Below are 24,477 nucleotides of genomic sequence, written 5' to 3'. Positions count from 1 at the left end.
CATAAACCTGATAGTTTTTGAGAATTCAAAACTTTTACATTGTTTTGGTTGTTCTTGAAATATTAGTTTTTCCTGAATACGTTAACTTCATAAACCTCACCCCACCCCCCACATACCATTTTAGTAGGATTTACTTCCATATAAAATGTATTTATGATTACAGAATTAACTAAAAGTCTCTTAACTGTTAACATTAATTTTTAAAATGGATGTGTTTCATTTGTTACTCTTCCTTCAAGTGTTCTCAAATACCATTAGACTTTTTAAAATAACTGAATTCAGATAGATCATCATATAGCCCTGTAGAAGTTATAACACTTTATGATCAGTTTCTAAAATGATTGTGCTATAAGATTTTTATTTTTATTAGATAAATAGTAACACAATTGTACCTTATGAGAAAAAATCTACCTCTTCAGCCTCAGTGGAATCTCACTGTGCTTTTAAAATGACTGATATTGTACATATTATGAACCATTATGTGGAGTAATCTCCAAATACCATTACAATTTACACTTTTATATAGCTTGTATGCTTCATGTTACCTTGGAAGCTCAGCTCCTAGCCAAAGGCAGAATAAAAATTAGGTAAACAGAATGCCGCACATTGACATGGATGTACATATATCCCAAATTAAGGAGTGAACAGCAATTCTGAGAGCATGCAACAGCTCCTTTCAGGGCCACTGAGTCTTTTTCTGAATCTTGGCCTATGGTTCCCATTGCTGTTAGGAGCAGTATTTCAGGGCTGAGGGTGATTAGGTTACAGTTTTAGTAGAAGTGAGGAAGTTCTGTTCTATGGACACCAGTCCCTTGTCACTGAAAATGGTCTGCAGGATTTAAACCAATGAATAAAATGGCTGATAAGCATGTTCTGTAATAGGCAGTAAATATTGAAAATATATTTCATGTCAAATATTTAGCATTCTAAAATACTGTATTTTTAAAATAAATCTGCTTAAGCATAACATTAAGGAAATATGCCTAATGCCAAGCCTGAATGATGTACCTAATCTAAATACTGAATTTAATCCCCAAACACTTGCAATCAAGATGTATAATGGTGACCTTAAATCTTGTGTATGAATATTTATGCAAAATATCAGTAGCAGCTTAAATTTTAAAAGCAATTACTTGTAAAAATGATTTTAATATTTACAACAATCCATGATCAAAGTTATGAAACTGTTCAACAGCCGTAGCATAAATACAAAATCGACATATTTACAGAATCAACTGTACAAAATAAATTTACAAAGTCTCAAGCATACATGAAAATCTCACATTAGCTGCTGACTGACACAGTCTGAATCATCTCCTCAAAGGATAAGATCAACTGAAGGAATTTTTAAGGGCATCAAAGAAAGGATGTTCTAAGGCTTCATCTAGAATAATTCGCTTGGCTGGATCATATTCTAACATCCTCCGAATGAGGTCAAAAAGATTCTCATGATCTTCATCATGGCAGTGCATAAATTTCTGGAAAAAGAGAGACAGAATTGAAGGAATGAATTCATTCATTATGGTCATTAACCAGAATATCATATAGCATATACAGTATAAGGATTAATGCTTATGTTAGAATAAAACAAATGGAATAAATCTTCCTATAAAACCACAGTAATGACAATAAAATTATGTAATTAGGATTATAGAGTTAGCCGATTAATACAATGTAGTAAAATAATAATCATACAACTCCCTTTTTGGGGCTAGTACAGGATTATCTTATCCATTTGGTGCCTCTTAATAATTGTGACCCCCTTCAAGGATCGCTGCCTTGTTGTGGCAAGGGGGCTTGCGTAGTTCAGTGAAGCTATGAGCTATACCGTGCAGGGCCACCCAAGACTGACAGGTCATAACTGAGAGCTCTGACAAAAGGTGATCCACTGGAGAAGGAAATGGCAAACCACTCCAGTATCTTTGCCATGAAAACTCTATGGACAGTTCCAATAGGCATAACGATATGACGCCGGAAGATGAGCCCCTCAGGTCGGAAGGTGTCCAATATGCTACTGGGGATGAGCAGACGGCTAGTACGAGTAGCGCCAGAATGAATGAAGCGACTGGGCCAAAGCCGAAAGGACGCTCAGTTGTGGAAGTAACTGGTGGCGAAAAGACAGTCCGATGCTGTAAAGATTTTTATTCCATAGGAACCTGGAACGTCAGATCCATGAATCAAGGCAAGCTGGACGTGGTCAAACAAGAAATGACAAGACTGAACATCGACATTTTAGGAATCAGTGAACTAAAATGGACAGGAATGGGTGAATTTAATTCAGATGACCATCAGGTATACTACTGTGGACAAGAATCTCGCAGAAGAAATGGAGTAGCCTTCATAATCAATAAGAGAGTAGGAAAAGCAGTCTTGGGATACAATCCCCAAAATGACAGAATGATCTCAGTTCGAATCCAAGGCAAACCATTCAACATCACAGTGATCCAGGTCTACGCCCCAACCACTGCTGCTGAAGAGGATGAAGTTGATCAGTTCTATGAAGCCTTACAACACCTTCTAGAAGCAACGCCAAAAATGATGTGCTTATCATCATGGGGGATTGGAATGCTAAAGTAGGAAGCCAAAAGATAACCGGGATAACAGGCAAGTTTGGCCTTGGAGTACAAAATGGAGCAGGGCACAGGCTGGTAGAATTTTGTCAAGAGAATACAATGGTCATAGCAAACACTCTTTTCCAACAACCCAAGAGACGACTCTACACATGGACATCACCAGACGGTCAACACAGAAATCAGATTGACTATGTGCTCTGCAGCCAAAGATGGAAAAGTTCTATCCAGTCAATAAAAACAAGACCAGGAGCTGATTGTGGTTCAGATCATGAGCTTCTTGTTGCAAAATTTAGGCTTAAATTGAAGAAAGTAGGGAAAAGCACTAGGCCACTCAGGTATGAACTAAATCATATCCCCAACGAATACACAGTAGAGGTGACAAATAGATTTAAGGAATTAGATCTGATAGACAGAATGCCTGAAGAACTATGGACGGAGGTTCGCGACATTGTACAAGAGGGAGCAACTAAAACCATCCCAAAGAAAAGAAATGCAAGAAATCAAAATGGCTGTCTGAGGAAGCTTTACAAATAGCTAAGGAGAGAAGGGAAGTGAAAGGCAAGGGAGAAAGAGAAAGATACACCCAATTGAATGCAGAATTCCAGAGAAAAGCTAGAAGAGATAAGAATGCCTTCTTAAATGAACAGTGCAAACAAATAGAAGAAAACAATAGAATGGGGAGGACCAGAGATCTTTTCAAGAAAATTGGAGATATGAAGAGAACGTTTCATGCAAAGATGGGTATGATAAGGGACCAAAATGGTAGGGACCTCACAGAAGCAGAAGAGATTAAACAAAGGTGGCAAAATTATACAGAACAACTATACAAGAGCGAGCTTAACATCCCTGATGACCACAATGGGGTAGTTACTGACCTGGAGCCAGACATCCTGGAATGTGAAGTCAAATGGGCCTTAGGAAGTCTGAGCAACAATAAAGCTAGTGGTGGTGACAGCATTCCAGTTGAACTATTCAAAATCTTAAAGGACGATGCAGTAAAAGTGCTACACTCAATATGCCAACAAATTTGGAAAACTCAACAATGGCCACAGGATTGGAAAAGGTCAGTTTACATTCCAATCCCAAAGAAGGGCAATGCCAAAGAATGTTCAAACTACCGCACCATTGCACTAATTTCTCATGCTAGCAAAGTTATGCTCAAAATCCTACAAGCTAGGCTCCAGCAATATGTGGACAGAGAACTTCCAGAAGTACAGGCAGGATTTCGAAGAGGCAGAGGAACTAGAGATCAAATTGCCAACATACGCTGGATCATGGAGAAAGCTAGGGAGTACCAGAAGAATGTCTACTTCTGCTTCATTGACTATGCTAAAGCCTTTGATTGTGTGGAGCACAACAAATTGTGGCAAGTTCTTAAAGAGATGGGAATACCAGAGCATCTTATTTGTCTCTTGAGAAATTTATATGCAGGTCAGGAAGCAACAGTGAGAACTGAACATGGAATCACTAACTGGTTCAAAATTGAGAAAGGAGTGCGGCAAGGCTGTATACTGTCGCCTTGCCTATTTAACTTGTATGCAGAGCACATCATGAGAAATGCAGGATTAGAGGAGTCACAAATTGGGATCAAGATTGCAGGGAGAAATATCAACAACCTCAGATATGCAGATGATACCACTCTAATGGCAGAAAGTGAAGAGGAACTAAAGAGCCTGTTGATGCGGGTGAAGGAGGAGAGTGCAAAAGTTGGCTTGAAACTCAACATCAAGAAAACAAAGATCATGGCATCCAGCCCTCTCAATTCCTGGCAAATAGATGGGGAAGAAATGTAGATAGTGACAGATTTTATTTTCCTGGGCTCCAAAATCACTGCAGATGGGGACTGCAGTAAAGAAATTAAAAGACGCTTGCTCCTGGGGAGGAAAGCTATGGCAAATCTAGACAGCATCCTAAAAAGCAGAGACATCACCCTGCCAACAAAAGTGCGTTTAGTCAAGGCTATGGTATTCCCAGTTGCAATGTATGGCTGCGAAAGTTGGACCATAAGGAAGGCTGAGCGTCAAAGAATTGAGGCTTTTGAACTCTGGTGCTGGAGAAGACTCTTGCGAGTCCCTTGGACTGCAAGGCGAACAAACCGGTCAGTCCTAGAGGAGATCAGCCCTGACTGCTCTTTAGAAGGCCAGATCCTGAAGATGAAACTCAAATACTTTGGCCACCTTATGAGAAGGAAGGACTCCCTGGAGAAGAGCCTAATGCTGGGAGCGATCGAGGGCAAAAGAAGAAGGGGACGACAGAGAATGAGGTGGCTGGATGGAGTCACTGAAGCAGTAGGTGCAAACTTAAATGGACTCCGGGGAATGGTAGAGGACAGGAAGGCCTGGAGGATCATTGTCCATGGGGTCACGATGGGTCGGACACGACTTCGCACATAACAACAACAACAACAATAATTGTGAAACAAACAGCCTCGGGGGACCAACTGTCTGGCCTCTCCAGGGCTAATCAGGGTGCAGCCAGCTGCACCCTGATTGCCCCTGCCCCTACAGCTCCCGCCCTTCCTCACCAAGCCCTCACTCCTTGCCTCACAGACTGCCTGGCTGTTAGAGCCAGCCAGTCTGTGACTATGTCGCTCCTCTTGCAGGGCCCCAGGTAAGAGGCCCAGCCGGGGGGGGGGGGGAGCGCTTCCCAAAGGCCTGGAAAGGCCTTGCAGAGTGCTTTCAAGTACTTTGGGGAGCCATCCGACCAAGTGGGAGGTCCCAAAGGCTTACAAAGACCTTGCTGAGGGCCCGGGTGTGCTTTCAAGCTCTTTGGGAAGCCATCCGGCCGAGGTGGGGGTCGGGGGAGAGGGAGCACTTCCCAAAGGCCTGGAAAAGCCTCGCTGCCACCCTGGGTGTGACCCTTTCAAAGCCCGTTCTTACGAACAGGCTTTGCCACTAGTCTAATCATAATAGCAAACCAGGCAAAATTGGCAACTTTAAGAGTTGGCTCACAGTTCCTGTCTGAGAGTATTTTCATAAGTTTGGTGGTTCTCTGGCTAATGGGAGCCATGAGCTCTTGCCGAATTTGACTGTAAATCTTACATTCAAATATCATACGTTCTGCCATCTCTATCTTGGCAGATGCACATATGTTCTTGTAAAGGATCTTTAAAATTTTTCCCTCTGAAAGTGTTGATGGGAGAGCATTTTCACACAGTAAAATAAAAGCTCTTCTATATTATGAGTTGGTAATACTGAAAAGGTAGGGCATCAGCACTAAATTATTAGGAGTTACATCAAAAATAAATTTTTGGTCCTATTTAAATCATGCTGTCTTTCCACCTCCAGCATTCACAACTGAACCATAGCTTTGGCTCATACATAACCCAAAGACAGAAGCAGTTGTTGTGGAAGATTTTAAGAGCTTAGTTTTCTTTTAAGAGCTACTAGCCATGGAGGGACAAACAAATCCAACAGTAATAAATAAATAAAGGCTTTGGGAGGGAGGAAGCAATTTTAATCAGTACAAAAACATGACAATCCACATTTTTGATCTGCACTGTGACAATTCCTGTCTCAACCCGAAATGTAACATTAGATATGTTGTCACTTGAAGTATTGTTCTTAAAAACGTGGACTGTATCCTTTCTATTTGAGAAATGTTAGTAGTGTTCAGTGATGCCCCATACACCAATTGGGCAAGGAACATCAAAAGGAAAAAGATAAGAATGCTTATTACCTTTAATGGTTTGCAATGTCTTTTAACATAGCGACCTGCAGAACTATGTTCATCCCAGTCCAACTGGTCATGATAAAAGTATCGCTTCCTGTGTATGAAATAAATTAAATTAACTTTTTGCTCTGTTTTTGATACATGGCTCATCTCTTTATCTCAAAAAGAGGCATATTGGTGTCGTGGTTACAAATGGTAGCCACTAATCTGGTTTATTCCAGATTAATATTCCGGTTAGCAGCCAGATGGATGATCTTGGGCTAGTCACAGTCCTGTCAGAGCTTTTCTCATAGCAGTTTCTCTCAGCTCTACCTACCTCACAGGGTGTCTGCTGTGCAGAGAGGAAGGTGATTGTAAACTGCTTTGAGACTCTTCCAGGTAGTAAAAGTGGGATATAAAAATCACCTCCTCTTTTTCCTCATACGGTCTTCTCTGACCATTGTGAATCTTTTTCTTTTTTTGTTGCTTAGAGCTTTTAGATCCAAGACTAAAACACAGTCTTTGCCAGCCATGGATCTAGGAGCTGTAATGTTAAAAAGGAGCAAGAGAATTCAGTGCTGTCCGCTCCCCCCCCTCAACTGCCTGTTACACTTGCTACCTTTCAAAACAGGACTGTCACCTACTTAGTTTATTATTATTAATAATCAATATTCTATGTATGCTTAAATACAACACTTGAAAGGTAAAACAGACAGCACCAGGATCCAGTGGCACTGCTTCTTCTAAACAATATCTATAATTCAATTTTTAAAGAGCTGTCTAATGAGGTGATGAGATCCCCCTCACCAGTGGTGTTCAAGCAGTGGCTGGACAAATACATATCCTGGATGCTTTAGGCTGATCCTGCATTGACCAGGAGGTTGGACTAGATGGCCTGTCTGGCCCCTTCCAACTCTATGATTCTAAACGAAACAAGGGGAAATCTTAAAAATCATTTTTAAACTGATTGAACAACAGTACAATCCTAGACAGATTTACATTCTTCTAAACCCACTGCTACTCTTAAGCTGAGAGGAAAAAAACAGAGGGGCAGCATTAAGCTCCCTTCCTAAATTTCATCAAGCTGAATGATCAGCAACAAAACTGTAGTCCAACTAGAAAAATTTTTTTAAAGACAATGTTGACAACTGCATCCTTTTAATTTAAAAAAATGTACATTATATAGCAATACCATATTAACCTATCATATGGCAGAAATTCCAATCTTATATCATCTTCAGGTTTAACCTTATTCTGATATAAAAATCAGTGCATGCAAATTTTAAAAATATTTTATAACAGCATTCTTTGTTAGTGACTCTGAAATCCACTGTTACCCTAAACCTCAGTAGCAAACAGTTCTATGTAGCTAGTAAGCCCTAGCAAAGATGCTTGCTCCTTCTTCCTTGCCACACGTGTGTGCTACTCCACATGGGTCCTGTGACCTTAGGAATAAACCGGGAAGGGGGGGAGGCTGGGAAGACCAGGGATTCTTGCATGGACCTTGAAAAATCCTTGTGCTGGGTCCAAACGAAAGAAATCAGGGTATTATTTATTTCTCTGTCATATGGCATGTGTGTAAAATAGTCAGGAGATCCTAAGATTGTCTGGCTGCCAGGCAAGGGATGCCATTGCTTGCCCCGTGTCATGACCCTGGAATTCCTTGGAAGTCACCCTTCCAAGTGCTAGCAAGGGCCAACCATGCTTAGCTTTCAAGATCTAATGGGACTGAGCCATTTGGAGCATAGGAACAGCCAAGCATGTCAAAAGAAAAGAATTTTTAAAACACAGTGGCGATGTAAAAAAGGTCATGACTTCCTCATTTTCTTCCTTACTTCATCCACCACCACCATGCTAATTCTGATCCCCTCTTTATGCATGATCTCCACAAACACCACATTGGGGACCAATGCCTTGTGCTGCTGTTAAGGTAGCTATAGTGCCTCCTGTTGTTCTTCTGCATTTACATATAACAAACATTTCAACTTCTGACCAAATGGATTACTAAGGAATTATTTACACAATTAAAAACACACCTTGATTTTTTAATCATGTCCACTGGCAAAGGCCCCAGTATCCTCTCCATCATTGCCAGGTGTTCCTTACTATCATGTGTCTGAAAAGAAACAATCATCATCATGATCATAATATGCAATATACTCTCATATATTATCAAAGCTGCAATAAATTTCATACACAGTAGTCTAAAAGGCTTTTTCAATCAAAAAAAGGGTGGGAGGAACCCTCTGGCTTTAAGCAGGGTGTTCTGGATTCTGGTGTTCCCTTGGCAAAATACTTGGCAGCACGCAAGAGGAACAAACCATGCAGGATGCTGCAAGATCCATATATAGATTTCAAGCATAGTATCATCTGGGAGTGACTGCCTGTCACATCCAGGTTGTGGTACTCATATACAAATTTATGTTTTCTTACCCCTATTTTCCTGAATTCTAACACTTAGACATACAGGTAATATGGATGGCAAAGTTTATGTAGTTTATATAACAAACCATAATTCAAGTCTTGGATTTACTTGTCATTTACTTGGATTTTAGTAAAGCTTTTGACAAGGTTCCCCATGATGTTCTGATGGATAAGTTGAAGGACTGCAATCTGGATTTTCAGATCGTTAGGTGGATAGGGAATCGGTTAGAGAACCGCACTCAAAGAGTTGTTGTCAATGGTGTTTCATCAGACTGGAGAGAGGTGAGTAGCGGGGTACCTCAGGGTTCGGTGCTCGGCCCGGTACTTTTTAACATATTTATTAATGATCTAGATGAGGGGGTGGAGGGACTACTCATCAAGTTTGCAGATGACACCAAATTGGGAGGACTGGCAAATACTCCGGAAGATAGAGACAGAGTTCAACGAGATCTGAACACAATGGAAAAATGGGCAAATGAGAACAAGATGCAATTTAATAAAGATAAGTGTAAAGTTCTGCATCTGGGTCAGAAAAATGAAAAGCATGCCTACTGGATGGGGGATACGCTTCTAGGTAGCACTGTGTGTGAACGAGACCTTGGGGTACTTGTGGATTGTAAACTAAACATGAGCAGGCAGTGTGATGCAGCGGTAAAAAAGGCAAATGCCATTTTGGGCTGTATCAACAGAGGCATCACATCAAAATCACAAGATGTCATAGTCCCATTGTATACGGCACTGGTCAGACCACACCTGGAGTACTGTGTGCAGTTCTGGAGGCCTCACTTCAAGAAGGACATCGATAAAATTGAAAGGGTACAGAGGAGAGCGACGAAGATGATCTGGGGCCAAGGGACCAAGCCCTATGAAGATAGGTTGAGGGACTTGGGAATGTTCAGCCTGGAGAAAAGGAGGTTGAGAGGGGACATGATAGCCCTCTTTAAGTATTTGAAAGGTTGTCACTTGGAGGAGGGCAGGATGCTGTTTCTGCTGGCTGCAGAGGAAAGGACACGCAGTAATGGGTTTAAACTTCAAGTACAACGATATAGGCTAGATATCAGGAAAAAGTTTTTCTCAGTCAGAGTCGTTCAGCAGTGGAATAGGCTGCCTAAGGAGGTGGTGAGTGCCCCCTCACTGGAAGTCTTCAAGCAAAGGTTGGATACACACTTTTCTTGGATGCTTTAGGATGCTTAGGGCTGATCCTGCATTGAGCAGGGGGTTGGACTAGATGGCCTGTATGGCCCCTTCCAACTCTATGATTCTATGATTCTAAGTCAGAAAAGACTGAGGTGCTGCTGGGATTTTTTTTAATGGAACTGTTGTTCATGGGCTGAATTGTATCAAGCTGAACAAGTAAAACCATAACCAAGTATTGTTTTAAACACTGATCAGTGTTACAACTCCAAGTGTTTTCTATTATCTACATCTCATTTAAAAGGTCTCCCTCTTTGTAACCCTGTTAATACAGCTACAGTGATTCATGCTCCTGTAACCTCAAGATTGGACAACTGTAGCATGCTCAATGTGGGGCAGTCCTTGATGGCAACTGTAAATGTTCAGGTTGTACACAATGTAGACGCTGCCTTCTGAGTGGACTTAGGAGAAGTCCCAAAATAAAACAATATACACACACCTGAAACACTGTAAAACCAAGGTAATATTCAATCAGAATGCATCCTATGCTCCAAACGTCACAAGGCTGGGACCATCCTAGTGCTAAAATATAAAATACATAATAAAAGTTATTTTATAATGATATATTCAGGCTGCAATTTCATGAGTTATCAATCATCTTCATCTCATTACCTAAACATTTTGTTTATTTTGAACTTTTAGAATCACTGATGAACAAAACTACCACCGTTTAACTAATTTAAAAACAATAAATATCTTTTTTTGTAAGATCACATTCCCTGCTAGAAATTTAAAAAATGAAGACATCCATTTCAGCTCTACTAACCTAATATAACTTCTGGTGCTCTGTAGTGTCTTGTTGACACCAAAGTACTGTGATGTTCATTATCATACGTTGCGCTTCCAAAATCGACAACTTTAATGTCTGTATTTTTCAGTGTACGCTCATCCTGTCTCTGTAACAAAGTCAAAATACATGTCAGCCAAAAAACATTAAAACCTCCCCCAACAGCTGCACTTCCAGAATCTTCCAAATATCTAGTATCCATGATAAAAACACATCCCCAGTACCGACCTTCTCTCAACTTAAAGACTAAACAAATCAAGTTCTTAGCTTATTAAATCTGACCTGTTACTTTTATTGTTCATGGACATGGAGCCAGCAAAATTTAATACCTTTTTCACTGACCCTATCTTAGGTAAACTTAGTTTGTAGCAGGCACATCTGTTTCTAATAAGAAAATGATATAATAGCAGCCCAAATAGAAGGCATTAACCTCCAAAAGATATTCTGAGAATCCCCCAGCTATATCACTATGATTACAGGATTTCACAGTAATGAAAGCTTTCAAACTTTTCAGACTAGGGATACAATAAGCAGCATGAGTGTTTTAAAAGGGAAAAAATAGTGTATATATATATATACTAGTAAATAAGCCCACTGCAGTGTTAATGCAGCGGGCGCTAGCAGGGAGTCGGCGGGGCCAGTGCGGTCGTGGTTGGGGGGGTGAGCGGAGCCTGGGAGTCGGCGGGGGTGGCACGGGCGGGTTTCGGGAGTCGGCGGTCCCGATGCAGGCGTGGCAGAGCGTGGCGTGGCTCCCCCCCACATCGCCGGCTACCTGGGGCCGCGTAGAGTCTCATTGTACGGCGGCGGTGAGGCCGTGGCAGTGGGGCGAGGCGGCGACCTGGCCTGGTGGAGAAGAGGGAAGTAATGGCGGCGGCTGCGGGCGAGAAGGCAGGGGGGCGGATTGGGAGGCGTAAAGCGCCTGCCGACTGGGCCCCCCCATTGTCATTCCAGAGGAAGGGGCCTATGGGCACCCTTCCTCATCACGGACAAGGCCCACCTTTGGTGTCCTTAACAAAATATTTTTTCCGCTCTGCTAGGAGCGGGAAGATGGTAGATAGATAGATATTCCTTAGGAAAGGGGGGGAGGAGAAATGATTGTGCGGCTGGCCTTCTACCACCTACGCCATCCAAGCTACTAGCACCCTACTTGGCACCAGAACACCTAGCCACAGTGATCCATGCGGCGGTCACCTCTAGACTGGACTTCTGCAACGGTCTATGCAGGCCTACTCTTGATCCGGAAACTACAACTAGTACAGAATGCCGCGGCCAGGATTCTCACCAATACACCGTGGAGATCACACATCCGGCCTATACTTCAACAACTCAACTGGCTCCCAATTGAATTCCAGATCATGCTTAAAGTTTTGGTTCTTACCTTCAAGGCCATATGGGGTCTGGGCCCAGTGTACCTAAGAGACTGTCTCTCTGCCTATACCCCTTAGAGCTTTACGCTCCGCCACCTCCAACTGGCTGCGGATCCCTGGCCCCAAAGAAGTACATTGGTCCTCAACGAGGGTCAGAGCTTTTTCTGTCCTGGACCCCACCTGGTGGAACGGGCTCTCTGAAGAGATCGGGCTTCTGTCCGAACTCCAATTCTGCAGGGCCTGCAAAAGGGAGCTCAGGCATTTTCCTGAGACTGACCACAGGTCCCCTGCAGACATCCCCTCCATGGTGTGAACCAGTCTGACCTCTCTAAGGGCTTTAGCTAAGTTCTTTTCCTGTTATGTAGTTGTTTAAGATCACTGAAAATGTGTTATTTAGATTGTTGTTGTTGTATTTGTTGTATGCAACCCGCCCTGAGCCATATGGAAAGGCGGTATAGAAATCAAATAAATAAACAAACAAACAGTTACCTTTTACTATCTATAAAATGTTCATCTCTCCTTTCTTCTGAAGAGCTCAGGGTAGCATAGGTTCTCTCCTCCTCCATTCTACCCTCTCAGAAATCTCACATGGTAGGCTAACTTGAGAGTGTAACAGGCTTACTGAACTTCATAACTGAGTGGCAATCTGAAACCAGTGCCTAATCCATCCATTATTAGGTACTCATTCAAAGTACATATGAATCCCAAAGACTCAAATAAAATGTAGCATTTCAATGACTCATGTACGCTGACAAGGCAAATATTTGATTAAAATTATTATATGCAGCATGTTCGCCCATCAAAGATATACAAAATACAAAGACTGCAAAGAGGGAAGTGCCTGCCTAGCAAGAAACTGTTTCCATCAAAGGCAGGTATTACCACCCTGCTACTAATGGCTGATATTTCTGTTAGGTAACTTGTATTCTGTGAAATTTGATGGGGTTTGAATTCTGTGCATGTTAATATTGTAAGCTGTTTGGATTCTGCTTTGAAAAGAAAACTACAGAGTTAAAACTGCCCAAATAAATTCTTCAGGGAACCAGTAATAAATTAATGAACTTACCATTTTACCATTGTATTTTATTACATAATCAGACTCTACAAATAAAATATTTTCAGGTTTCAGATCTGTATGAGTCAACTTATTGTGATGTAGAACTGTAAAAAGAAAAAAAACATGGTAGACTGTTAATATCCACACTGTTCCCTAAAATCTTTGGTTCTGCAGAATTTAAAAAATATTACATATACTTACAGTTTATAGACTGGCAAATCTGATAAGCCATCTTCCTAATAAGTTCAATCCGAAAGGGCAAAAAGCTATTTTCTTTAATAAAGTCATAGGTACTGAGTCCCAGTAGTTCAAACACAATGCAAACATGACCACAATGATCAAACCATTCCAGCATCTGTACACAGCGGCTGATGAAAAGCAAGCAACAAAAACTGTGTAAGATAATCAGACACTTGATAATATAACAAAGTATTCTTATTCTAATTTATACTTACTATGTACTGTCAGGATCCAAGGCATTTAAATGTTCTAATACCTGGATTTCTGAACGAGCAGCTTCTTGATATCTACCCACGCTTTTCACAATTTTTATTGCAACATGCATCTCTCTCCTATGGAATAAAGTATTAGTTACTTGCCGTTTTGCATTCAACTCCAGCCTTTGATTAGCTACCCTTTTAAATATCATACTAGTCACATGGAGTCCTACATTGACTAATGCTTTTTGATGACATATGCTTTCTAATAATACCTGTAAAATCTGTTTGTTGTAGTTGAATTCCACATAAAAGGCCATAACTAATGACTGCCCTGGAAGTATTATCAAAATTAAATGCTTAGAAAACTGATATCACAATTCCAAGCACAGCTATTAGAAGTTGTATCATCAAACCAATCAAAAAGTTGATCCAGAATTGCAGCTATATCTCTGAAGGGAATTTACCATTTAGGCCTGGAGAAGGGGAAGGTGATGAACTAACTGCTTCTTTGTGGGTCATGCTCACTGGCATCTCAACTAAAGTTCTGAAATATAAGTTACTGTTCTCATCTGCTATTAACTATTACTCTCTGTACTTAGTTAAAATGAAGCATTATTAGGTGGGATACAATATTATATAAAAGTTTGTAATAAGCCACCCGCAGGGCTTTGAGCTCTGCAGGCAGTAACTTGCTGGTGATTCCCGGCCCCAGGGAAGTTTGGTTGGCCTCAACCAGGACCAGGGCTTTTTGGTCCTGGCCCCGACCTGGGGGAACGAGCTCCCAGATGAGCAGAAGGCCCTGCAGGAGATTTCGACATTCCACAGAGCCTGTAAGATGGAGCTCTTCTGCCAGGTTGAGGCCAGCCCAGGAAGATCTGATATCCCCCTGGATGAGAGAAGAAGTGTGAGACTGAATGCCCCCACTAGCCGGTGATCGCTGTGGAGAAGGGGTTGGCACTCTGGGCTCGCCCTGTGACTGGTTTTAAGCTTTTAGTTAGGGCCATGGGATTGATTTGTCACCAACATAGGGGTTTTTAATGGGTTAATACTGTATTTTGGGGGTTTTAGTATGACCCGCTGCGAGCCGGTTTACCAAGAGCGGCGGGATATAAATCACAACATAAAACAAATACAATTAAAATATATCAATTACCGTATTTGCCAGCATATAAGACAACTGGACATATAAGACGACTGGGCATATAAGACAACCCCCCAACATCTCCACTCAAAATATAGAGTTTGTTACATTACATTACAGTACTATGGGCCACTATGGGCAGCTATGTCTATCCCAACTGAAGTGCACCCAGCGTATAGGACGACCCCCCCACTTGGAGGCATGTTTTTCAGGGGGGAAAAGTAGTCTTATACACCAGCAAATACTGTATATTAAAGTAATATTGTTGGCTAGTTGTCCAACTTTTTGCATAAAACCAAACTGCAAAATGCTTTGCGCTGGAATAGTTCTGAACTCGCAGGTTTTGCTCATTCGAATCAGCAAGAGAGTCCTACAAAATATTTTGGGGAGTGTTGCTAACCATACCTTATTTCAAGTCAGACATGGGTAGGCCAAGAATTCCAAAAGCCACTTAGCATATTCATGTCATAGCAGTTACATTACAGTCCAGAGCATTACATTAATGCTCTGGAACTGGAATTAAAGCCCTCAAAGAGGATGACAGTCCCTGAGCATACTCAAATAAAAAACGAAATAGGCTGGTTTCTTTTTTATGCTAAGGAAGTTTAGAGTTCAGGATAATACTAGTAAATGTTTTTTTGCTTACAGAGTTCCAAACTATCCCTGAGAAGGGTGCCCCACTGTTACTTGTGCAGCAAAAAGAATAGCACCAGCTGTGCTCTGCTAGGGCCCCACTCGTCCTGGTGTAGGGGCCCCACAAATCCTTAAACCCAGCCTGCTTATAGTAAATCAAGAAGTAGCTCTAAGCTTGAAATAGCTGTCTTACAGTATACATTATGCTTGGAGCAGCTATGATTACATTAGCACTGCTGGTCTCTGAATACCTTACAACAGTGGTCCCCAACCTCCGGTCTGCAGCCCGGTGACTGACCGTGAGGGCTTCGGCAGCGGCTCCCTCTCCCCGCAGCGAGAAGCTCACCAGGCCGCAAGCAAAGCAGCAAGCTTCTTGCTGGGGGGGGGGGGGAGAGGGAAGCGCAGCAGCCAGCGCAGCAGCCAGCACAGCGCTGGCACAAATGCACATTTGCGGACCTGTCGCGTATGCATGCAACTATTGCACATGCGCGTTTGCGCCCCCGCCGGACACAAACGCACGTGCGTGGCAGGTCCACAAATGTGCGCTTGCTCTCTCCCCCCAGCCCTTGGCAGCCGTCTGCAACCTGAAAAAGGTTGCGGACCTCTGACTTACAATGTATGTTAGCTGTTCTGGTGACGTTTATTTCCTGAATACCAATTAAGTTAACATGAGATGAAAATAGCTGGGTGACTGGGAGTAGTGAGTGAGTACTAGTTTCCTCTACCTCCCTGTAGCTGAGGTGGCGGAGACTCGATGATTAGTATTGCCATCTATTGCTGTTATTGTTTAATTGGTTATTGTAATTTTATGTGATTGTTATGGATTTTAAGGGAGGGGTTTTTATGTGAGCTGCCTCGAGCCTTCGGGGGAGATATAAATAAAATGTAATAATAATAATAATAACAACAACAACAACAACAACAACAACAGGTAAACAAGAAATAAAATTGTTGTTTTGTCATGTGAATTTGTAATTGTCCCCTCTGCTTTGAACACAATCTAAAAGTTACTAAATCCTAGTCTAACATTTATCTAAAAAGGCTTGGATCCTATGTTTGATTTTTGTAGATGGAATTCGGGCGGGGGCATTTTTATGTTTTTGTTTGATTACATTTTGTGGCCTGAAGTTTTCTGAATTCCTAATTGAACAGAAAGAAGAAAATGGTTTAAACAAAATAAAAAAGACAATCATTATGATTTCTAATAGCCATATTATCTTTAGTTAGCATCTATCCAAACAACTGTAGTCTCACTCATAAAAGTGAGTGAGACAGAGCTATCAGTTCCACAGGGCCTGCAATGTTGGGGGGTATTTGGCTGCCAATCTTGCGGGGTTTGTCGGGGGAGTGGGTTATTGGTCTATAAGATTTTATAATTGTAAATTGCCACGAGTCTCTTGAAAGTGGCAGGATATAAGTCCAAAAACAAACAAACTGTAAAAGCTTATGATTCATTTGAACATGGGAGGATTAGTAACACGTACATTGTTCGCCAATTTATTTTGAATTAAAAAAATACAGAATACTTACATTTGATGATCAATGCATTCCACTACTTTTCCAAACGCACCTTCACCTAAAGTAGAAATAATTTCATCTAAAAAAAAAAGACAGCTGTTATTGAACTAGTTGAATAAAAATGAATGCTACTTAAAATACGTCATAAAAATGTTAACTTAGTCCTTGCCTTTGAATGTATTATTGTATTGGAAAGCTGTCATTAAACTGTTATCTAACTATCAATCTAATTTAAAACTTTACTATTTAGAATCTGAACAGGAATAGTTAAGTGTAAGGGTTGGGGAAAGAAATGCAAAAAAATACAAAGAAAAAACAAAACACAAAGAGCAATGAAGGTTCCTTAGCCCCCCTCCCAAATCCTCCTCTAACATACTATTCTAAACTGATTTTTCTGCAGAAAGTTTTTTTTAAAGAAAGTGTTGAAAAATATTCTATACATCTTGCTCTTAGTACGTCTCCACTTTGATAGATCAGGTGACCCTCCTCATCATCCTCTATATTCCTGGATCTTTTCCTTCGGTGGCTCTTCTGGAAACGGCACCAAGTTCGTCCAGCCAATCAATATATCAGAGTGAATTCAGAGTAGAATACGCAATTCATTCAGCAGGGATATTCAGGCATTCAGTTATACACCAGGCCACGAACAGTTGGCAGGAGCAATTTCAAATTCAGTCCCCAGAAATTCACAGGGCACAGTTTATGTTACAGAAGAAAAACATGGCAAGGAACAGATTTTCAGATAAATATTTAATAGTGATAAAACAACAGAAAACACAACAGAATTTTGTCTCTCAATACTGGTTTAATAGCAACCGCAGTTTCAGTATTCAATGTTAAAACTTGCCATTTAAAAACTATCTTGCATTTATGAGTCCACTTTTATCAAGTTTCAATTTGGACACAGCTCCTTGAATAGCTAGTAGAAATGTTAAAAATAATTGCTGTCAATTATTAATAGCAACAGCTGAATTTTTAAGCAATCTACTTTTTATTTCATACACAGGACAATGAAATATTTAGTATGTTTAAAATGCAAACCACACTCTAAAGTCCTTGCTGGAAAATACAAGTACCACTGAGCCTCAAACTATCTTAAAGTGAAATTATACATATTAGTACTGACCATGCTTAAAGAAAATTCATACTGGTTTCCTTACTAGTTGGCAAAGTGAAAACAAATTAAGTTGTCACCTTTTAATGCAAACTAATCTACTGAGTCAACACATGACATTTTAATATCCTGATTTCATTCAAATAAGTACTTACCCTGTCATTCGGGATGGAAGTTACTTCATTGTGCTGTAAAACTTAACTCAAGGGATAGCACTGCTTGTCTACAGCTCTAACAGCTGTAGCTGAAATAACTGCCCAATTTAACAATGATTTGAGCTTCCAAAGTTCTGGACAAATTAGGAGTAGTGAAAACCCATGTGCTGATCATCACTGACTATACAAAGGTGCTCAAATATCTAAGTTCATTCTCCAACTGTTTAATTATTTGTTATAAATTCCCATACATCCTAATATTCCACAAAGAAACTCAATACTTCTAATAAAGTTTATTAACCAAGCATATAAGTGCACGTACCGAATGAGATTGATGATGTTTCTTATGCTTTCTTTTATGACTACCTCTCTTGCTTCGGCCAGATGATTTGCTCTGATGATGGCCGTGGCTCTTTTCATAATCTCTGTGATGGTTCCTGTGGTCATCTACATCGGAGAAGTCATTTCGATATTCTTCAATGTATGTCCGATTATTATGGTCTCTCTCACACATGGATCTATTATCCAAGTAATAACTGAAAACACATTATACATATTATATTTTATACATACATACATGTATTAAATTCTCCCACCATTCAACACACTTTATCAGAACACATAATAGTAAGTTATGCAAGCTAGCTAACCCAAAATATAAGCCGACTAAATTTAGACTTGGACTCCTGTTTAACCTAGAAATAATTCATATCATTCACACAACATTGTAAAAAACTGAATACCACTATCAAAATAATGTGCACAAATACTGAGAGAGATCAAAAATGAAGTACATATCTACTCTGTCACAGGATCCAGAAAGCCACAAACAATTAATTGTACCTTCTGTTAAGGAAGAGGGACCACCTAAACCAGGTTAACCTAGTATCAGTACCTGTTCTGAGCTCTCACTCCATCTCACCTGGTCACATTTCAAAGCACAAACCAAATCCTTCCAATGACAATAATTCTCATGTGCTGAATTACTCATGGAAGCAGTCCTTAATTGAGCAAAACAGATACCAGTGAATAGGACAAGCTTCAGTATGACCAAAAAGCACTCTAAACAATGAAGAGTAACATAACGTTTTTGCACTAGAAGAATTTCTAATATAATATGCAGAAAACCTTCAATTTATATAAATGCACTGTTTCATTCTTAATAACAAAGACTGGATACTGTGTCTGTCAATTTTGGCATTCCCAAAGCTGAAATAAACTTTTGCAAATATCCCAAGGAAGCATTTATTTCTCTCACACACAACCCTCCCTTCATACTACATTAAGTACATTTACTGTTTTTTCCCCTAATCAAATAATTCAATTAACTGCTTTTTCTAGGGGGGGGGGAGCCTCTGGATATATTCATCATATAAAACTAACACGGCATTAAAAATGTTTTGTTTAAATGGACGTCAAAAAGTATGTTAAACCAGGTTGATGATAATTTGTAAAAGAAGGTCTGGGAAATCTATTTCACTCGCCTGTATCTAGCAAACAAGGAAAAAAAGTGCCCCAACTCAAACAGGACACATTTCCTTTGGTGGCTCAACTCACAGGTGACTCCAGAAAGGCCTTAATCAAGAAGCCTAGGGGCTGGCCAGAAAGGAACAGCAGATCCAATTACAGAGAATCTCACTGACACCACTATTAACAGGAGTGACAACAAATCTTAGCATATCCATAGCACAAAGTCGTTTTTTAAAGAGCCCTATACAAAATATTTGGTATAGTTTTATAAGTGCACTGAAAACTTACAAAGAAAATAATCCTACCTCTTGTATGCCACTTTCCCTTTTGTTGACAAATAATTTAACCACCTTCCAGTTCTGAAAGACTGCTATTCTGCTATCCAGTATTCAAATAAGGTTACAGGACTATAACTTTTCCCATCTCCCGCCAAGGTGAAAGATAAGAGTAGATGTCTTATAATACTCATCAGCAGACTTTAAAAGTGTACATTTTCTTGAGAGTTCTATTTAACTCAATAAAAGAAATATAGTAAATACATCTTTAAACAAATCTAGTAAAGATATACATGAAAGTCCCAAAGCCTATCTTACCCCCTCAAAATGTTTTTATAAGACTTCCTATGTTCTTATGATGAAAGTGTGTGTGTGCTTCACAGAATCTATTATTAAACAACCCAGGATGTAAATACTATAGAAATAACAACTGAAAAGCAGATGACACTTTTAAACTATAATTTGTATACTGCTATTTAAAACTAGCCCATATCTGGCTAGGCCAGGCTAGCACAGTCTCACTTCTGTGGGACACCACAGTCACAATACAGAGGCAGGCAATAGCCAACCACCTCTGAACTAGAGATTGACATGAACCTAAATCTTCCGGTTCAGGGTCTCTGGTCTGTTTTGCTTCCCCCTACTTTGAAGAGGGGGGAGGGGAGCAAAACTGATAGGTTTAATGATTCAATCATTGGGGCAGCTTCCAACACTGTTTCATATATAAAACATACAAAATACATATAATAAATAATAATTTACATATAACATCAAAACTTTGAACAGTCATACCAGCTGTATAGCCAAGGTATTTCTTTAACAGCATCTCAATTTTCAGTTTGGAGTGGGATTTATATAGAGGGAGTCCAAGTGATGTTTAATTATAGTTGCCTTGCTGTTCATTGCCCCCCAATTAAATACCTGGTGGAAGAGCAGTGTCTTACAGGCCATGTGGAACTGACCTAGTTCCAAGTTCTTTGCTCTTCCATGAGCTCATTCCACCAGGTTGGGGCCAGGACTGAAAAGATCCCGGTTCTGGTTGAGGCCAGACATACTTCTTCTAGGCCAAGGATCACCAATTTATTTGTGTTGGCCTATCATAATGTCCCTTGGGTAGCACCCATTAGATGTTAGGCGGAAATGGCTCCCAGCTATTTAAATCTAACAAGTCAGCTGCGGACCTGTGGTGCTCAGCCAAGTTTGTGCTGAATTTTGGCTCAAGAACCGGTTTGTTCCCATCCTACTCTGAACATCTCTTACCTTGAAAATGCTACAGGATTGCCATAAAACTGGATGGCCAAAAATTAAATTTTAAATTGACACTGTCTTTTCAGGCTTGATTAAAGCAACAAACAACAGGTTAAAATGACAACAGAAATCAAAAACTCACAGACAAAACCCATCACAGAGCCAGACTCCTATTTGCAACCTATTGCAGAATATAGTGGTCATCCCTTCAAAAAACCAAGCCCCACTGAAGCTAAACAAATTTGGTAACACAATGGAAGCCCCAACAAAAATTTGTCTGTGAATTGTCAAATTTTGAAATATTTGTCTGCTGAACTAAACAGGCAGGAGATATACATTACAAACTATAAGTTGCTTAACAATCATTCCTTTAAACAAAAATCCAAATAATCAACCATTCTAGCCAACACAAGATTTGGCTAGAATTAGATAATATCAGAACATCTAATAATATATTAATAAGGAGTCATTTACCTGTCAGCAGTTTCATGTGATTTATAGTGCTTGTAATTTCTTTCACTGCTGTAAGACTTTCTTCTGCGCTTTTGACTCCTTGTATTCCTTTCTTCATCCAAATTGTGGGCTCTTTTTAAATGCTTCATCTATCACAAAAAATACAAATATGCTTTAGCAATTAAAATATTGAGAAAAATAAATTATGCAATATAATACAAATTACTTGAGATCATGCCCTTCCGATACAACTATGACTTGATTCCAAGTTAACATGCATATGTCACCTGTGAAAAGTGTTTACAGACATAAGTATGCATGAAGACTTGTTGAGAAAGAGATATATACCATTATTAACTACAATAGTGTAAGGAGGCTGTCCTAATGAATACTCAGAACTATACTCCAGATCACAGATTCAATTGGATAGCCATGTTGGCCTGAAGTAGCACAACAAAATTTGAGTCCAAAGGCACCTATAAGATCAACAAAAATTTATTCAAGGCATGAGCTTTTGTGTGCATGCACACTTCCTCAAACCATGGAACAGGGATTTTAAGATTACAGATATAAGGAGAAAGTAAATTAGTAGCAAATCAGTAAACAGCATCCTAAACATGCAGATGGATGGGGCTAGAAACAATTTTCTTGTATTTACTTCTTTTCACAATTGAGAAAGTGTCTGCCATTAACCTTTAATTTTATTCCCCCAATGTTTTTGTTAACAAAAATTGAAACCCAGGGACTGATATGCTTTTCTGGCAATGGATTATCATTCTGTATATTTAGAATGCTGTGATTATCGCGGGTACAAGCTTTCCAGGATAAAAAGCTTCCCGCGTCAGATACCAATTTATCTCCAACTAGAGCGTTCGGTTCCCCTATACAGGAAACGGCGGCTTCGGAGGGCAGGCTGTTTGACATCCCTTCCCACGCCAGCTCCTTGCGTTCCTACGGCGCCAAGTCTCTCTATATTTCCTAAGCAGGAGTTTGCAACCCCAACCAGGGTTAGTGGGGACATTGAGGATGCAGGCTTGCAGCTCGCCTCTTCCTCTGCAGCAGAGTCTCTGCAGAACCCCTTCAGGGAAGGACGTCAGAGGCCGGGCGACTGGGAACAACAGGGGCTCCGGACAAAAGACCTCACTCCGCCGCGTTCCCCAAAGAACCAGGGAAGCCCTCCGATACTTACCATCGACGGTTATCAAGGAAGAAGACCGCCTTCTCCTTCTGCATACAAACAAACAAAATGGCGGCTCCGCTTCTTTTCCCCCCTTCCCCCTTGACTGGCAGGAGCAGCGCGATTACGTCACACGGGCGCATGGCGGTTAGCAGCTATAGGCGAACGAAAGCAGGACTGTAAACCACGCCCCCTTGAGGGCCGGCTGCGAAGCGTCTCAGCCCTTGTCCCCCGTGTCCGACGCTGGGCCAGGCTGTTTGGCTGGGAGGGAAAGGGAGACGGAGCGCGAGAGCCTGGAGGTAAACAACGGAGCACCATTAGGCGCAGCAAGTGCCACATCTTAGGCTCGGTCTTGCGGTCAGAATGCAAGCCAGTTCTTTAGGATTGGCAGACTAGGAAAAGTAACTGGGACCAGCCACTTTCCCTAGGATCGTTTGTAGCGTGTAACCTAGCTCCCAGACGCCCCTTCCCGCTCTACGAGTTTCAAGCGGGTAGCCGTGTTGGCCTAAAGTAGCACGACAAAATTTGAGGCCAATGGCACCTTTAAGACCAACAAAGGTTTATTCAAGACATCAACTTTCATGTGCATTATCTGAGGACACGCAGGAGTATCAGAGTGAATGGAGAATGAGGAAGAAGCAGGCTAGACTGTGGGAGCAGCATGGGTCTTCTGGAGGCAAAAAAGACCGGGATTGTAAAATGGGGGAATATAAAGGGAAAGAAACGTATTGGGTCAAATCTGTGGGAAATAAACAACCCTCGCTGGCTTTCAGAACTCCAGGTGAGCTGTCAAGATTTCTCTTATTAAGGGCTGCATTGGAGAGAGAAAATTAAGACGGTTGTGTTATATTGGGTGAGGTGGCCCAAGATTCTGTATCAATGGAATAATGGATTCAGAAGAAGTTAAAGGATACATGAGATAATCAGGCACTATTGAATCTTCAGGACTGTGAATCTTCCTCGCCCCCTGTTCTCTGAGATGGTTATGTTGCTCACAAAAGAGGAGAACGTGTTCCACTGACTTGGGTTTCTCTGCAGGACATGGGCTGAGTCTTCCGGATGTTTAGATGGAATTTCTTTTGCATTAATTTCATCCCACTGGGTCTGGTCCATCCCTCTGGGGCAAGAGAGAACAACTCTGCTCCATCCTCTATATGGCACCCTTTTAAATACTTGGATGGCTATCAGATCCCCTCTCAGTCGTCTCCTCTCCAGGCTAAACAGACCAAGCTCCCCCAACCTTTCCTCATACATCTTGGTCTCCAAACTCCTCACCATCTTTGTTGCCTTCCTCTAGACACGCTCCAGTTTGTCTACATTCCTCTTCAACTGTGGTGCTCAAAACTGAATGCAGTATTCCAAGTAAGGCCAAACCAGAGCAGAGTAAATCAGTATCATCACCTCCTGTGATCTGGACACGACACTCCCTTTGATACAGCTCAAAATCCCATTTGCCTTTTTAGCCACCGAGTCACACAGCTGACTCAAGTTCAATGTATGGTCTACTAAGAATCCTAGATTCTTTTCACACATGCTACTGCCAAGACAAATCTCCCCCATTCTATATTGGTATGTTTGGTTTTTCCTACCTAAATGCAGAACTTTACATTTGTCCCTATTGAATTTCATTTTATTCAGTTTAGACCAGCCATCAAGATCATCTTGTATTCTGATTCTGTTTTTGCCACATTTAGCACTATTTTCCGCACAGTACAAGACTGAGGAGAAATAGGAGTTAAGCAGTTCAGCCCTCTCTTCATCTATTATAATTTCGCTTTCTTGTCCTCGCTGTGGTCCTAC

At 40.9% G+C, this 24,477-nt stretch overlaps 1 protein-coding gene and 1 long non-coding RNA gene across 5 annotated transcripts in view; one reads left to right on the top strand and one right to left on the bottom strand.

The window, feature by feature from the left end:
* LOC143832380 (uncharacterized) overlaps positions 1-24,477 on the top strand; it is a 299,119-nt gene that overhangs the window by 243,388 nt on the left and 31,254 nt on the right. The window lies entirely within an intron of this gene.
* On the bottom strand, positions 339-22,825 carry CLK4 (CDC like kinase 4). 4 transcript variants are annotated; one of them, XR_013229227.1, is made up of 14 exons: positions 22,690-22,825; positions 21,522-21,649; positions 18,377-18,590; positions 17,226-17,316; positions 16,798-16,864; positions 13,509-13,625; positions 13,255-13,421; positions 13,063-13,157; positions 10,609-10,738; positions 10,282-10,364; positions 8,261-8,340; positions 7,032-7,147; positions 6,252-6,339; positions 1,461-1,478 (listed from the first exon to the last, which is right to left on the bottom strand). XR_013229227.1 is itself a non-coding variant. In XM_077326677.1 (13 exons), exons 1-13 carry the CDS (start codon positions 22,690-22,692, stop codon positions 1,332-1,334), a joined length of 1,410 nt encoding a protein of 469 aa, XP_077182792.1. In that variant the 5' UTR covers positions 22,693-22,825; the 3' UTR covers positions 339-1,331. The 4 variants fall into 4 exon arrangements, 3 of the variants coding, with proteins under 3 accessions (XP_077182792.1, XP_077182794.1, XP_077182793.1); XM_077326677.1 differs by lacking the exon at positions 7,032-7,147 and having other exon boundaries at positions 339-1,478; XM_077326678.1 differs by lacking the exons at positions 1,461-1,478; positions 6,252-6,339; positions 7,032-7,147 and adding an exon at positions 6,346-6,768.

Source organism: Paroedura picta, chromosome 3 (assembly GCF_049243985.1).
Source record: "Paroedura picta isolate Pp20150507F chromosome 3, Ppicta_v3.0, whole genome shotgun sequence".
NCBI lineage: Eukaryota > Metazoa > Chordata > Lepidosauria > Squamata > Gekkonidae > Paroedura > Paroedura picta.
Note: the sequence above shows the minus strand (reverse complement) of the source record. Positions and strands in the feature narration are given on the sequence as shown.